The 16,630-nt window shown below is 60.1% G+C and overlaps 1 protein-coding gene across 3 annotated transcripts in view; it reads left to right on the top strand.

Annotated features, from left to right (window-relative positions):
• Window positions 1–585: 585 nt before the first annotated feature.
• Window positions 586–16,630, top strand: part of CHD5 (chromodomain helicase DNA binding protein 5) — a 62,044-nt gene continuing 45,999 nt past the window's right edge. For 2 of the 3 annotated variants that reach the window (XM_074334185.2, XM_019746695.3), the window contains exons 1-2: window positions 586–961; window positions 11,262–11,389. In XM_074334185.2, the coding sequence (XP_074190286.1) occupies window positions 883–961; window positions 11,262–11,389 (207 nt within the window). In that variant the 5' untranslated portion in view covers window positions 586–882. The remainder of the gene's footprint in view (window positions 962–11,261; window positions 11,390–16,630) is intronic. The other variant, XM_019746694.3, reaches the window with a different exon arrangement.

Here is a 16,630-nt window from a genome sequence, read left to right as displayed (position 1 = left end):
GGGCACGGGGATGGCGGGAGCGGGGTGCGATGGGGTCAGGGAGGAACCAGCCTGCACGGCTTTTCGGGAGGAATCAGACCCCCTCTCTCTCCAGAGCAGCGCTTCCCCAAGTGCGGAACACATTTTTGTTCCAATCCTCTTTCGGAAGGGGCGTGTAGAGGCCGGGGCTGTGTGCGGAGAGGCGAGGATCTCGCTGCGTGTGAGCAAAATGCGGGCGTTCTCTGCGCTCCGCCCCGGGGACCCTGCCCTCCGCGCCCTTGGGGAGCCCGGGGCCGAACGCCTTCCCGGGTGGGAGAGGCAGCGGGCCCTGCCCGGGGTGCTCGCGGGCGGCTTTTCCCAGCCTCCCACTGGGCCCAGTTCGCCTGAGGCCCAGCTGCCCGCCCGGCCGTCGGGTCCCCGGGCGCGAGGGCGCCTCGACGGCTCCCCCTGCCGGAGCGCCCTGCCCCCCACCCTGCACCCGGCGGCTCAGGACTAGTCTCCCAACTTGTTCTCTGCTGTTAACTAGTCGCGCTGCCGGAACGATGGGATGGGGTTGCCACAGCAACCAGACTGGACGTCACAATCCGGGCATGTGTGCCGCCCCCCCGCTGTGCAGCCGTGCCGCCGGCGCTGCCGCCGCCACCCTCGGCAGGCTGCGGACTCCTACTGCGGGGCGCGGTGGGCGGAGCGGCCCCGGCTTTGCGGGAGCAGAGTGAAAACAGCCTAGAGGAAGGGGGTCGGGACAGGGGGTGGATTTGGGGGGGTGGGGGGCAGGCGGCCGCCATCTTCTCGCCGAGGCCGCCTCGCCCGCCGCGCGCACTAGTCCGGCAGCTCACGGGTTAAGGCTGGCACCGCGCCCGGCGGGAGGGGGGGCGCCCACCTCCCCTCCCCCCCGCGCCGGGCATGCGGGGCCCACTGGGCACCGAGGAGGAGCTGCCGCGGCTGTTTGCGGACGAGATGGAGAACGAGGACGAGATGTCAGGTGAGCTGGGTGCCGGCTGCGCCCGGGCCCGGGCGCCTTGGGGCCAGGGGACCGGTGGGGCCTGGGGGCCGGACCGCGCCGGCGTTGCTGGCGGCGCGCGGGAGGGGGCTGCTGTGCTGCGGGCTGCTCTCCCGCCCCGCTGGCGCCGCGCGGCCAAGGGCGCGGGGCTGGTGGAGCCCAGGGGCGCGGCGCGTGGGTGGCCAAGGGCGGGGTACAATTGGGGCCACTCGGGCCTCGCGAGCAGAGGACCACCGGTGGGGGGTGGGCTGCGCTGGGTGCCCCAGACGGGAAGGGGGTGCGGCGCCGCTGGGGTCAGCCCGCGTGCCCTTGAAGGGGGCGGGAATCAAGCTCGGCTCCAGGCGCCGGACACCCCGAGCTTTCACCCCGCACCTCGCGCCTCTTGCCTCCCGGGAGCTCGCGGGCCCTGGGCCCCGGCCCAACTCGGCCCCAGTGCGGGCTGGGTGGGGCCTGGAGCGGGGCTCCAAAGGCCATGCTTGGGGACCTGGCAAATGCCCTGGCTAGGTCGCTTCCTTTAGTGCCAACCAGGGCTCCGGCCTGGGGCTCGCCGGTTCCCCGGCCGCTGGGTGCTGTGACCGCTTCTCCTAAGCACTTTGCGGGCCGCGGGCGTCGTCCTGGGGCGCCTTGCCGCCACCGTCTCCAGACCTCGGTCTCTGGGGCAGTGGCGTTCCAGCCCACTCTGCTATGGCTAAGGGCCTGACGCCCTGGCCACCGCCCCTGCCCTTGCCGTCCCTCTCAGAATTTAGCATAAGCAGGGCTTGTGCGTCAGGGTAACCTTGCAGGATCATTCTTTAGTTAACTGCTCACCGTTTGTTTGGGACCGTTCCCCTCCTGGCACAGCTGGGCAGGGCCTCACTCTGTCAACCAGCCTCCCTCCCTCCCTTCTGGGGGACTGTTACTTCTTAGCGTCCTGCACCAAGTCTCTGGCCCCTGCTGGGCTCCCAAGAGACTTGTGGGAGGTCCAGGGGCCCTCCCTGGCCCAGCAGTGTGCTGTCTGCCCCAGGAGTGCCTTTCCCTGGGGGGAAGGGTATTCTACAAATTGGCACCCCAACTCCTATGTGTAGGAGGTGAGAGGAGGGGACCCAGCAGGCAGCAGCTGCCAGGCTGTTCTGTGTCTTCCTACTGAGGGGATTCCTACCAGGTGGCCATGCCACCCCCTCCCCACTTGTTTGCTTGCTTTGGCACTGTGGCTGGGGTCTCTCCAGGAGCCTGGCCTCACCCCACCCTTCAGACAGTCTGGCCAACTTTGCAAAGTCCCTGCTGGGGTGAGAGCAGTGGGGCGAGGTGGCCCACATGGGCGGGGTCACTTGGACAATAGTTGGACTGTTACATCTGGGTCCAGGGAACTAGACCCATTTTCTGGAAGGGAACACAGAGGCCCAGCACAGGTGTGGAAACCATGGCTGTTTTCTACCCAGGAAGCTGGCTCATTGGTGAGCCGTTCACAGGCTTCCTCAGTAAGTGGTTCTTGGTGGTGCTCTGGGCGTGGCCCCTTTGTGGCACTGATAGGGGCAGTGGACAGCTGGACATGCATTAATAGGTTCATTTCCAGGACTTCACCGCCCCTCTGATGGTGTCCCCTGTCTCTCACTGCCGAATCCTCCGCCATTCCTTGGTTGTGTCAGGGTGTGGAGCATGGGGGGTGGGGTGGGGAGGAGCCCCGGGAAGTGCCCTCAGGCTGGTGGGCACCCAACTCACTCTGGGCTCACTCAGTCACCTGCCCACCACTTACCCTCCCTCTGCCTCCTCCTTGCACCCATTGCTCCAGGGGAGGGGTGGGGGTGGTCCCCAGAGCCTCTAGGAGCTCCCCCAAAGCCCTACAGCGGAGCGGTCCTGCTTTGGCCCTGGTGGCCTGGGGACTGCAGCCCCTCCTTCAGCAAGACCATATGCTCTACCTCTGGAGCATGTCCTGGGCCTCCCCAAGCTCCCAGCTCCTCTCCGTGTCCCCAGTTCAAGCCACTGTCCCCTCCCGCTGGTCCACTCCAGAGCTTCCTACCCAGTCCTCACTGACCACCTGCCAGGGTGACACCATCAGAGCCCACTCCCCACAGCTTGGATCGCTTGTGAAGCCCCTATTCTGTTCCACCCCCACACTCCCCCTGTTCACATTCTGCAGTCTCATTGGCCTCGCTGCTTCTGGAGCCCCCCTAAATTCCACCCTGCCCTTGAACCCTGGCCGTGACCTCTGCCTGACCTGCTCTTTCCTCTGCCTCCATCCTGTCATTTAGGTCCAGCTCAGTGTCACCACTGGGAGGCCCTCCTTGACCTCTGGGCTCAAGTGAGGCCTCACCCCTGTTGCACTCAGACCCATTTTCATGCTTTAATTTCTTGGCAGCACTTTCTACTCCCTGAAAGACCGTCACCAGCTTACTTCTGTGTCAGTGGGCTCCCTCTGGAGTGTGACTCCCTTGGTCACCAGCCGTGCCCAGCACCTGGCACTGTGGGTGCTCAAGAGATGATTGTGGTCTCAGTGTTTGAGGATTGGGAGTCCCTAGGTCACCCCTGGCTCCCGGACGCAGTGACAGCCTCAGCCCAGGCCTTGGTCTCTCCTGAGGTGACCTCAGCGGACCCTCTAGCCCTCCATTACAGCCGTTCTGCAGCCCTTAGCCTGAGCCCGTGTCCGTGGCCCGCGTGGACCTAGAGCCAGCGGGTTCTAAAACACCACAGTTTGTGGCTGGAGCAGTTAGTGTGTTGGGCGCTGGCGTGATTTTTGGATCTGTAGCAGTTGGACTTGTTACTTGCCAACTTCACTTTCTTTTCACTCTGCCCGTCTCCCACCTCCCCCTCAGCACTGTTCTTGCTTCCCACGCAGGACTTTGCCCGACCAGCTCTCTGGTGTAGAGGCAGGTGGGTGAGCCTGCTTCCAGGAGGAGGGCAGGGTCGATACCTGCCTTCGGCTCATGGACTGGCCGCTGCCAAATTTTCCTGGGGGTTCGGAAGGGTAGGCCCGTGAGCGCTTGGGTCAGATGGGTCCTGGCGGTTTTGCTTGGTAGCTGCCTGACCTGGGAAGCCCCCCCAGCGCCTCGGGTTCAGTGTCCCCACTTGCGAAATGGGGCTATAGCACCAGCTACGTCACAGAGGGTTATTATGAGGACAGGCGAGACGGAGGATATGGAACATTTAGGTCACAGTGCCCAGCACATAATAGGTGCCCAAGAAACTGTGACTGTTACAATTAGCACCATCCAAGGGGGGTAGTTTGCTTGCCTTCCCCAAGGAAATGCTTCCGAGACTTACACCCTCGTCCAGTAAGCTGCGGGACTTGGGAGACTGGGCTGGAGAAGGGCTGGGACTGTGAGACCCGTGGTGGGGCGGGAGGGAGGGAGGGTGGGGCGGGAGGGAGGGCAGGAGGGAGGGTGGGGCGCGGCACCTGGCCTTTTCCTCAGAAGTTCCCTGCCTGGTTTACCAGCCCTTCCTCACTCACACACAGCCAAGGGTGGGTTTCCCAGAACTGGTGAGTCCAGCCTCTCCCCTGGCCGGGCAGTGTGACCACGTTGGCCTCAGAGACCCCTGATGGCCTGTGCCCCCCACACGCAGAGGACTGGCCCCAGCCACATGAGCATCTTACTCTTCCTTGAGCTGAGGAAGGAGTGATAGACATGATTCCCAAGGCCCATGCCTTCTTAGCTCGCCCCTCCTTCCTGTTGGGGAAGCTGGGTTTGAGGGGCTCTCAGGGAGCCTGATCGTATTTAATACTCTGCTGGGAGGAGAGGGGCAAAGTGACCAGCACAGTTTGCCCAGTGGCTTGGCCTGGGGGAGAGTCACCTCACTTTACATTGATCAGAGACTAAGATCCGTCTATCATTTCATCAGTTGATTCCATCATTGACCCACTTATTAATCCACCCACCCACATATCCACCCTCCCACCAAACATCTACCCATCCAACCATAAACCCAACCAACCATCCTCTCACCACCCAGCAGCCATCCATCCAACCCATTCACCATTCATCTGTCCATCCGTCCATCCACCCACCCATTATCCATTATCCATCCATCCATCCATCCATCCATCCATCCATCCATCCATACGTCCATCCACCCACCCACCCAACATAGATTTCTGGAGCATCTTCTCTGAGCCAGGTACTAAACACCGTGTGTGGCGGATAACTTTCTGGGGCTTTTGCAGGTAACTTTTGAGACTTTCTGCTTTATCTTTTTTCCTCTGTCCTTATTTACCTCTCTCTGTCTCTTTCTTTCACTCCGTCCCAATATGTCTCATAATCTGCCTGCCTGTTTTCCCCAAGGCCTTGCCTCTGCTTCTCTCTTTCTGGCTGTCCCTCTGTTTCCCTTTTTTGTCCCTGCCTCTCCCTGGCCCTCCTAGTGTGTCACCATCTCCTCACTTCTTGCCTCTCGTTCCTCCTCCTCCTCCCTACCAGTTCTCTGGGTTTGAATGGGGGCCTCTCCTTGCCTGACCTGGGTCCCCGTCCTTCCCCAGCTTCACTCCCCACCCAGTCCCTTAGGGTAAAAGCCACACCTCTTCTACCTCCCTTCTCCTGCCGCCCGCCTGCCCTGAGTGCTCAGGGCTGATGCTTTCTTTGATGAGACGCCAATGAGGTGATGTCTGGGTTTTGTTAAATGTCATAAATTCATTATTAATTCTCTCTTGGGTGGGAGTACTGCCCCCCATTTTCAGCAGGGCACCTGTGATGTGGGGGGGCGCTCCAAGGTCTGGTGGGAACCTTAGTCTTGGCACCCCCTCCTTGGCCAGCCTTAGGGTGGCCCTGAGAACTCCTGGCCCAGCAGTGCCTGAACCAGAGACCCTCACCTTCTGCCACTGAGCCCTTCTTATCTTCTGCCACCGACCCCTTTGCTACCTGCCATCCGCATCCTCTTGGGGCCTCCCTAGACTCTGCCTGCCATTACCAAGCATCTACTGGGCGTCATGTTGGTACTTTTCACTCCCAGATTCAAGAGCTCCATTACCTGTGAGAAAGGCAGTATCAGGCCCATTTTAAGGATGAAGTGGGCTCGGGGGAGTGACCATGCTGGGGAGGGTTGTGGGCTGAAGCCTGCGCCCCCCCCCAGCCACCCAGTGGTCTTGTGCTTGGTGCTGGGCTCGGGTGGGGAATGGAAGAAGCCCCTCTCCCCAGTCCCAGAGAGAGGGGAGAGAAGATGGTGGACACTGAACTGCGTCCCCATCGCTGGCAGGTTTGCTGGTCTCTCTGGCCCCGGGCTCAAATCCTTTGACCACTCCAAATTAGATGACCTAACTTTTCTCTCCACAACCGTGTTTGTCTTTTACTCTGATGACTTTGTGTTTTCAAAGCTCCCTGGGGGGCTGCATTCTTGCCCAAGGCCCTATGGGCTGGGCTCTGCTGCTGCCCCTCCCAGAGGAGCGAGGAGGAGCTGGGCAGAGCATAACCTGTGGGGTAAGCATGGGGACGCATGGTGGACGAGCCCTGATGTCCCCGAGGGACCCCGTATGACCTCGCAGACCAGGGGCTGGCCTGAGTCACCTCAGGGTTCCCAGGGCACGGCCCTGAGCTTGGCACGTAGGCCATGCTGTTTAAGTTTAAATACTGCAGTAAATGTGGGGAAAGTCTGAATTCTGGGAGAGTCCTATGCCCAGAGGGAGGGGCAGCAGCGGGGACCACTTGTGCTGGAAGCCACCTGCCTAAGGTCCATCCTGGCTCTACCACCTGCCAGCTGTGAAACTGAGATGTGGGCAAGTGAGGAGATCCTCCAAGCCTCAGTTTCCTCATCTGTACCTGGGATAACAGTAGTACTACCTCCCAGGTCGCTGTATGACTTCACATAAATCCACATACGCTACCTGCTTTGCGCATTGCAAGTAGTACATAGGAACTTCCACTGTTATAATGTGTTACCCTGAGAAGGGCCCACCCAGCTCGCCTGGGCTGCAGCCTGCAGGACTTAGGGTGCCCTGGGCTGCAGCCTGTGCAGGGAGGTGGCAAGGGGCTGGGGGTGAATTTAGGAAAACATAGTACCTCTCTTTGCCCCTGCAAACGCTGTCCCCACTGGTCCCCCTGCCTGTCTCCCCCTTCCATTTGCCTCCGCCGCAGGCCTGCTCTGACCTGGGGGCCCAGCAGGTAGCAGAGATAACAAGGCTAATGGGTCCTAATTATAGCTTGTCTTAGATCGATGGAGCCTTGACTGGACGGGCAGGCTGGTGTGGCAGGGCAGGCTACCAGCTGGCCAGAGGGCTGCAGGGCAGCCAGGAGGGGCCAGGACCTGGCAGGGCAAGGAGTCCTGAGGACCCTTCTTCCTGGGACACTCACCCCAGGGTGGGCAGGTCCCCCCTTACCACTGGCTGTGTGCTCTGAGGAAGGGGGCACAGGGCCAGAGCTCAGGAGGGGTGATGGGCCTGGGAAGGGTTGCTCGGATGTGACTCCCCAGGTCTGGTTTTCAAAGGCTCAGGGCCCAGTGCTGAAGAGGGGGAGAGGCTGAGTGGGAATCAAGAGTGTGGGGGGGCCGTGTCACAGAAAGTCAGCCCTGGGGTGTCCTCAGGACCACCAGAAGCGGAGGGAAGAGAAAGCGCCTTTCAGTTGGGGGTGGGCAGGTGGGGTCCCCGTCCTTGTGTGCCAGCCCTGGGAACGTTCCTGGAGGAGGGGTTTCATCAGGCAGATGGTTCTGGGCCTGAGGTCTTCAGGAATGGAGGGCGGGGTCTGCTTGTGGGCAGAGGGTTTGGGGCCTTATCCTCTGAGGCTCTTCTGGGTGTGGATTAGGGTTAGAGCATTCCCCCCTCCTCCCAGGCAGGGTGGGCACAGCTCAGGCAGGTGACAGGCGTACTTCTAGAACCTCCTGCAGCCACCTGTGCATCTCTCTGTGTGTTCTGCTGGTCACCGAGTGACCGTGTGCTGGCCTGACCTTCCCAGTCTGGGGACTGCCCTGCAGAGGGGGACAGGTTCATGGGCAGGAGGCAGGAGGTAGGATGGTGAGGCCCCCTCGCGATTGCATCAGCCCAAGCCTGTTACATAACTGGTGCTGGGCATTCCCCGGGCACGGGTGCGGGGGCGGTCTTCCTGCAGCAGAGGAGGCGGGGGGGGGGGGCTGGGGGTTTGGGCAGGTGTGGACGGGCATCCGATCCCCAGCCTGGCTCCCCACCCCCCCCATCACTGCCCCCCAGGCCCCTCCACTCCAGGACAACTCTGGGGGTCCATGGGCACGTTTTCAACTGACCCCCCAAATTCCTGCCCCTCCCATGTCAGGGTTCAGGGGCACAGGACAGGGTCATCTGTGCAGCCTCAGCCTGGCTTTACTTAGGTGAGGTCTGTCCACATCAACCCAGCCTTGGGCCCATCCTTACTGCCCGCCCCTGTGTGCCATAGCTCTAGCCAAGGCCCCAGCAGCTGTGCCTTCCACGTGGTCCTGACCTTAGCAGTGCCCCGCTCTGCTGGTCAGAACCACCGAGCGGGCCCCCAGGGACGGCCAGCACTCAGTCCTCTCTCAGGCAACTGTCCCCTGGGCAGATGCCCGTCCTACCTGGAGTCAGCTTCTCTCCAAGTCTATCTGCCTAGCAGGATGGGGAGTGGGCTCTTGGGGGGGCTGCACAAGACAGGGAGGGCACTTGCTCCCTGGGAGGGGAGGCCACAGGCTCCTGGCCACCCTGGAGGGTTCCCCAGTGCAGAGGAGTGTCCAGACAGTGGTGTAGCCCCACTTTCCCCTGGTAGGGGGTGGTATGTGTGGGGACTGGCCCTTTGGGGATTTGGGTGTGGGAGGGGCATCCACTGGGCCACCAGATCACCAGCGCTTTCTAGCTGTTCTCAGAGTGTGGCAATGGGAGCCATGAGACCCAGGGTGGGACTGAGGGAAGGGCAGGGGGTGCCAGACAGGTGGGGAGTGACCTGTGGGGAGACCAGGGGGCTGGATGTTGGTGTGCCTTGGGTGTGCACACTTATGTCCCAGCATCTGTGGTGTGTGGGTCTGACACATTCAACAACCACTGTGGTAAAAGGCTTCCTGGGTGGGAGTGGGTGCCCTGTCTCTTTAAACTTGATTCACTGGGACGCCCTGCTCTCTTCCTAGATAAAGTCTCCTGATGGCCCTGGGACTTCTCACCCTTCTCAGGGTCTGGGGCGGGGGTAGCCCCACAGTGGGGGGGAATAACTCCCCATTATGTCCACGCAAAACCTGGTTGGCTCTCCTCTTTTCCCTCTGGGCACATGTAGGGAAGTGAGGGGGGTGGGGTAGGACAAGCTGGCTGTCGCACTATGGGAGATGGGGGCGGCTGGCTTGGAGCGCCAGCTCTCTCATGGGCCCCTTTTGGGGACTCTTTGGAGGTTCAGCTGTTCCTTCCGGAAGCTTCCTTTGCCCTTGAGGACGGATGTAACTCCACTCTGGGTGGTTTGTTGTTTCAGTGTCTCCTTTGTCTTCTTGCTGTGTTTGCCCCCAAGAGGACCCACCCTACTCTCCCCTCTGACACACATGTGGTCCCCAGTAATGTAGGGCTCTCTTCCCATTCTCATCCTGATTTCTTGAGCACTTGCTCCCTGGGTGGGAAGGCCACAGGCCCTTGGCCACCCTGGAGGGGACCCCAAGGAAGGGGCCACATGTGAGGCCCCCTCCCCTTTGTGGGGTGGCAAGATGCTGACAGCCAGCTGCTTCTTCCGTGACATGCCACCTCACACACCTGCTCTGCTCCCCTCTCGGCATTTGAAACTCAGGAAGGAGTGAGGAGGTTCAGGAATGGTGGGCAGCGTTTCTGTGGCATTTCACATCTTCCTGGGTGCCCAGCTGGAGTGTTTGTTATCCTGTGCCTGTGCCTCTGGGTGTGTGACTGGGGCTGCGTGTGTGTGTGTGTGTGTGTGTGTGTGGAAGGTGTGTGTGTTCCTGTGTGAGTGTGACGGGTGTGTGTACCTGTGTGGATGTAACGTGTGTGTTTACCTGTTTAGGTGTGACTGGGGGTGTGTGTGTACCTGTGTGGGTGTGACTGGGTGTGTATGTGCCTGTGTGGGTGTGGCTGGTGTGTGTATACCTGTGTGGGTGTGACTGGGGGTGTGTGTGTACCTGTGTGGGTGTGACTGGGTGTGTGTGCCTGTGTGGGTGTGGCTGAGTGTGTATGTGCCTGTGTGGGTGTGACTGGGTGTGTGTGTACCTGTGTGGGTGTGACTGGGGTATGTGTGTGCCTGTGTGGGTGTGGCTGGGTGTGTGTGCCTGTGTGGGTGTGGCTGAGTGTGTATGTGCCTGTGTGGGTGTGACTGGGTGTGTGTGTACCTGTGTGGGTGTGACTGGGGTATGTGTGTGCCTGTGTGGGTGTGGCTGGGTGTGTGTGCCTGTGTGGGTGTGGCTGGTGTGTGTGCCTGTGTGGGTGTGGCTGGGTGTGTGTGCCTGTGTGGGTGTGGCTGGGTGTGTGTGCGTGTGTGGGTGTGGCTGAGTGTGTATGTGCCTGTGTGGGTGTGACTGGGTGTCTGTGCCTGTGTGGGTGTGACTGGGTGTGTGTGCGTGTGTGGGTGTGGCTGAGTGTGTATGTGCCTGTGTGGGTGTGACTGGGTGTGTGTGCCTGTGTGGGTGTGACTGGGTGTGTGTGTGTATGTGGGTGTGGCTGAGTGTGTATGTGCCTGTGTAGGTGTGACTGGGTGTATGTGCCTGTGTGGCTGCATGTACAGGATGGAGCGGGAGAGGCTGTGTGGTCTTTGATTCCCCATTAAGGGGGTCCTGGCATCCTTTTTGTTGGTCTCTCCTCCAAATCCCCAGTCACTTACTGTTCAGCTCCCTGCGGTTCTGAGGTGTGTGACCTGTGTGCCCTTGTCATCATGCATTCATGAGTTTCCTCCCGGCCACACCGTGGGCTCTGGAGGGCAGAGATGGGTCTGGGCCCTTCCTGGGCTAGCTGGCGATGGCTTTGTGATCCCATGGGGCTGTCATCTTCTGGGGGAGCCATGTCAACAAGGCCTCCTAATAGTCTCTCACTTTGGCTGAGCACGTTTCCTGAGCACTGTCCTACCAGGGTGGGTGGTAGTAACACCCCATTTTACAGATGAGGAAAGGAGAGGTCCAGAGGTGAGGGATGAGACACAGCCCACCGGAGCTGGGATTCCACTCACTGAGTCTATGGGTTGGCTTTGAGGGGTTGGGAGGAGGCTGGGCAGGGGAACCGTCCAGAGTGAAAAGGAGTGGTGGGAGGGCTGGGGATTAAAAGTGGGGGCAGGAAAGGTGAGGGCGGGGGTGGGGAGGCAGGATGGCTGACCTGGCAGGGTTGGGTGGCAGAGGAACTGGCTGTCCCAGCAGCCCCGTCTCTCACTCTGCGTCTCTGGGAGGGGGTCTCCCCCGGGGGACGTGGCAGAGTAACCCCTTCCCCTTCTGATTCCTCCAGAAGAAGAAGATGGTGGCCTTGAAGGCTTCGATGACTTTTTCCCTGAGGAGCCCGTGAGCCTTCCCAAGAAGAAGAAATCCAAGAAGCTCAAGGAGAACAGGTCCAAAGGGAAGCGGAAGAAGAAAGAGGTGTGTGGGGCTGGGGCGGGGCCTCGCCGAGTGCTCCCGGGGCCTGCAGAGCAAGACCTGGCCTCCGGGTCCCTCCAGGGTGGGGGTCCTGAGACCCGAGTGAGTGAGAACCACGGTGCTGAGCTGTGTGTACAAACACCCTTCCAAGATGGGTCTCAAGTGTCCTGTTTCCTTGAGCAGAATGTTTAAGGGTCATTTGTCCTTCTACCAGTCGTGGCTGTCGTGAACCATGACAACTGGGGTCCCCAGCGTACCCCTTCACTGGAGGACCCATGTTCCTGCTGGCACTGTGTCTACCGTCTCCTGTCCACTCCTGTCCCCTCTTTGGCAGGCCTGTGTCTCTCTGGTTTGCTGCTTCCAATCTGTTGTGAGTTGGAATTCTGATGAAAACGATAAAAGTGGGAGAAAACAGGTCCCAGTGGGGGATGGGTCACTTCCAATGGATAACGGGCGTGAGCTCTGTGGCCTCACTTCCAGAATGCTCCCAGGCAGACTCACTGTATTCTCCAATCAACCTTGGGAGTCGGTGGGGCGGGATGATGAGCACACCGGGCAGGTGGGTAAACTGAGGCTGACATGCAATTGGAGGGGGCGGGACAATAGTAGGATAACGTGACGGCCCCCACCTTCTCACCACGCACTAGCTGTCCAGGCGGCCCTGTGGGGAGGTGGTGGTGTGCACCCCGCTTTCCAGATGAGGCAGTGGAGGCTCAGAGATGGACTTGCCCAGAGTCACACAGTGACGCAGCCGAGATCTGGACCCTGACGCTGTCTGCCATGTCCAGCTGCCCCCTCAGGCCTGGTCCTCCCCCAGCCAGCCTGCCCGAGGGCACATGCTCTCTGTTCGCCAACCTTTTCACCTCCCTTGTCCAGACAGGGACCCATCTGGCCTAGGCTTGCAGGGAGGAGACCCAGGGGACGTGCGGTGGCCTGCAGTGGCCCTGAGCCCCGGGCCTCCTAACTGGCTAAGGCGAGGAGGGGGCTGCACCTCCCTGGCTGAGGGCACAGGTATTCAGGATGGGGCTGCTGGGGTGACTCAAGGCCAGGGGGGCTTCTCGCTTGTCCCCTGAGTGAGATGGGGTCTCTGGAAGGCTTTGCGCAGAGGAGACCTCTGCGGGCAGAGGGCCCAGGGAGGTGGTCAGGCAAGAATCTGTCTGTGAAGCCACTGCCTGTACCTGTCTGAACCTCACTTCTGTCTGCAGTAAGGGGGCCATCTCCTGTCCATCTCTCCTGCTTGTTTCCAGGGGGGCGGGATCAGATGTGGACGAACAGAGAGCTTTCATGTGAGAGGTGCCATGGTGGTAGTGGGGTGAGGCATTGGGGACATCAGGGTGTCAGCCGGGACGTGCCTGGAGCGCAGGGCCTGCCCTATATTGTGTTCCCATCCCCGTGGTGGTGAGGGCCCAGGGCCCAGAGGTGTCAGCCCCTGTCTCTCTGGCAGGCTGGGACCAACCCAGTGCATCCTGCCTCTGTGCTCTCTGATAAGGGTGGGGGTCAGCATTCCTCACCTGTCCATGGGCTGGGGATGGGTCTCTGAATTCCCAGCTCACTGCCCCCCACCCCCCACTGACACCAGACCCTGGCCCTGCAGGTCTGTCCTTGTGGGCAGCGGATGGATGGCTCAGGGCTGGCAGTGTCCTGGGATACAGGGAATGGCATCCTGGTTGAGGCTGTGAAATGTTCTGCTGCCACTAGTGCCTTCACCCCCCCCCCAGCTCCGAGGCTCTGAGGATGTTGGCATGGAGGTGGAGTCCAGTGTCCTGGGGCTTAGCGGCTGAGGTGGGGGGCTTCCTGCGTCCATCTCTCCACCTCTCCTCCGTTTTCTCTTCCCCAGCTTCCTTCACGGGAACTGGGCTGGAGGTTAGATTAGGACATGCCATGCCATCTCCTCCTTGAGGCGGGTCTCCCCAGTTCCCAAATGAAGGACCAGCAGAGTGTGTGGGCCTGTGCGTACACCCTCTTCATCTCCCTGCCCCCAGGGCACAGGGGAGAGTAGGATCCTCTCCACTGCCCTGGCCAGGAAGAGGGCTGGAGATGGGCAGTGTCTGGACAGTGGTGGGCTGGCGCCTGGGGTGAAGGGAGTTTGGCAGTGGGGGTGTGGGGGTGGGGGGCCGATGCTCGCCTCCCCCATTCCCAGCGCCGTGGTCTCCCAGGTCTCCTCCCTCCCTTCTTCCTCTGGACCAACTGAACACACGTTTACTTTCGTTTTTGCCTCTGGGCCTTCTCTCTGGCTGTTGTCTGTCTCTGCGTCTCCTTCACTGCATTGGCCTGAGCTGGGCTTCTCTGCCTTATCCATCTCTTGCCATCTCCTGTTTCCCTGGCCCTCTGTCTCACTTCTTTCCATTTCTTCTTCCTCCCCCTCATTTCCCTCCCTCCTTCCTTCCCTCCCTCTCCTTCTCTTCCATTCTCCTCACTCCCTCCCCTCACTTCCTCACCCTCTTTCCTTCCTCTCTCTACTGAGATGCAGTATGGGGCTCTTCAAGGGGTTGGAGCCTGCAGATGACCGACAGGCCCCCAAGGTGACTCCTGGATCATCGCAGCCCCCTCTGCATTTCTGAGAGCCTGGCTTAGCCAGCCGTCAGCTCTTAGAGGGTCTGGAGCGAGCTGCAGCCAGAGGGCAGGATCCTGGCCACCATGCCCTGCCCGGCCCGCTGCAGAGGGCTGGGGGTCATCAGGTGTGGAGAGGGGAGTTTCAGCCCTTTGCTTCTCTCCAGCTCCACCCAGGTGGCCCCAGGACAAGGCACTGGGTGGAGGCAGCAGGGGGCCTAGGCAGTGGGACCCATACAGCAGTTTGTTTTTTTTGTTTTGGTTTGGTTTTTTGGGGTGGGGAAGAGGACAGGCAGCAAGTCACGGATTCCGATTTACATAAAATAACCGGACTCTGACCAGAACCTGAGCATATGTAGATGAAGCTCCTTGTCAGACCCAGCGCAGGAGGGAGAAATGATTTCAACCTGTACTGCAGCGGTTACCATAGCAACCAATTATTCAGTGCTAAATTATAACTGTTTATAACAGTCGTGAATGGGAAGGCTCATATTTCATTCTTTCTTTTTCCCTCTCAATCTTGAAGGACCCCAAATCGAGAATGACCAACTCTCCGATTCCTTCCATTTGAGTTTAAATGCCTCCTTTTTCAAAATGCGATGTGTGCTGAGTGCTGGGCTTGGAGGGAAGGGAGAGGGAGGAGATGGGAGGCCTGGATGGAGAAGCATCTGCAGCTGGGAGGAGGAAGGGCAGGCTGGGACTGCCCACTGGGGTCCCCAAGGCCAGCACTAGTGGCATGCTCTGTCCTCTGGGTCTGGGCCTCAGGGCAGAGACCCCGCGTACCTGCCCTAGCTGCTTGCACGCACAGCCCGGGCGGGGGTGGTGGTTATGGCAGCTCTGCAGATGGATTCTTGTGGGAAATCCAAGGCCACTAAGATTCTTGCCCACCAGGTGCTTTTCCCGTAGTCACACCCAAGGCTGCCACAGCCCAAAGGATCGCCTCAAGGTCAAAGTTCCCTGAAGGTCAGAGCCCACGGTGTCGCTGGGGTGGGGGTTGAGGTGGGTTCAGGTCTTTATTAGGGCATATTGTTTTGTGCCTGTGTCTTCTCCCATGAGTGTGGCTTGGCTTACACCCACCTCCGTAAGTTGCAAGATACTGAACTACCCTGCTTCTCAGCCATTCCTTCCCTTTTTGCCACTGTCCCCTCAGGTCCCACTGATGGGTCATGCCTCCTCAAATTGTTTTCAGAACCATTGGTTGTCTTTCCCTTCATTCCTTCTCAGCAAGGAAAGATTTTCGGGAAAAAAGGAGGCCCAGGTCTAGAAGTGTCCAAACAGCTGGATGCAGAAATGTGCTGTGGATACAGACATGGTACCAGTGGGAAACCAACCTCCAAAGACCTGTTCTGCACCCTACAGTGTGGGCAGGAGGGCTTGGCTGAGATTGGGGTACAGGTGGGGGTGGGCCCAAGGAGTGTGAGCTTCATTTGGTGGAGGGAGAAGGCAGGGTACAGAGAGGATCAGGGGACAGATGGGGTTCAGGGTAATTGGGGAATCAGAGCTTTCTCTTGGACTGGGCTTGCCCCGGTGTGGGTGACAGCAGAGAGGATAGTCTCCCCATTCCTGGAAATGAGGGGCTCTGCAGAAGCCCTAGCTCATTTCTCAAGGAGGGTTTTTGCCTTCTTGTTCTCCCACCGAGCCCTGGAGTGGATGCTGGGCCAGCCCTCCTGGCAGTGCCTGTCTTGGGACCTTCTCCCAGACCTGTTCCCCCTGCACTGTGCACACACTAACACAAGGTCTGCTGCAGGCGCCTTTCCCGCCTCCCTTCTCCCATGCAGCTCCCTCTGGTCCCTGCATTTGGGGCCGTGCTGGCTACTCTTGGCCTCTCCTACACTTGGTGAGGCAGTGCCTGCTTCCCCCTCAGGTGTGGCCACAATAGCCCCCTGTCAGCGTCATCTGCCCCGTTGTTGTCGCCCAGTTGCAGGCACCATCTATGCAGTTGGCTTCAGCTCAGTCCCGATTTGCAGAAATGAGGGGCGTGAGGCTGGTAGAATCCTCCGGTTTGTCATCCTGGCTCCATCTTTGGCTTCCAAGCAGAGTTGGGGTCATCGTTGCGGGTATTTGGGACGCTCCCATTTGCAAAATGTTTAAGGCCTTCTCTTGCATGATCTCCTTTGTTACTCTTACCACTCTCTGTGGCATCTGATGTAGCAGGTGAGGAAGCTGAGGTCAGGGTGCTGCTGTGACTTGCGTAGTTCCCAGGCTAGCAAGGGTCAGAGCCTGAGGCATTCTGTCCTGCAGCCTCCCCAGGGACCCTCAGAACCCACCATGGACCCTCCTTCCTCATCCCTGCCTGCTTTGTGGGGTCGGTCCCAAGGCAGCTAGGGCCAGTCCTGAGCCCCAACCTCCGTCTGTGCCACAGCCGCTGTCCGTGGTGCTGAAGTTTGTGGTCTCGTCCTCCCATCCTTACCTTGGCTGGGGTGAAGTCTGGGGTAGAGCTGGTCTCTCAGGTCTCTCAAAGGATGGTCTATCCAAGCTGGTGGACCTCTGTACCCTCAGGGGAAATGGGTGTCCTGGTCTGACCCCCGCCTCCCCAAAGGACTAAGGCAGAGCTGGGAGCTGTGGCCACCAGCCCTGGGAGCAGGAGCGCCTGTAAGTCTGTCCTGCTCCCCGCAGGCTGTGGCAGCAGCCAGGATCTGCACCATCCCTGGGGCCCGGCATAGCCAGTCAGTATTCTGGGAAGCACCATGGCTC

This window comes from Rhinolophus sinicus, chromosome 14, assembly GCF_057876585.1.
Source record: "Rhinolophus sinicus isolate RSI-liver-muscle chromosome 14, RSI-T2T, whole genome shotgun sequence".
In the NCBI taxonomy this organism is placed as follows: Eukaryota; Metazoa; Chordata; class Mammalia; order Chiroptera; family Rhinolophidae; genus Rhinolophus; species Rhinolophus sinicus.
The sequence above is the reverse complement of the archived record's forward strand: the minus strand, read 5'-3'. Positions and strand labels throughout refer to the sequence as shown.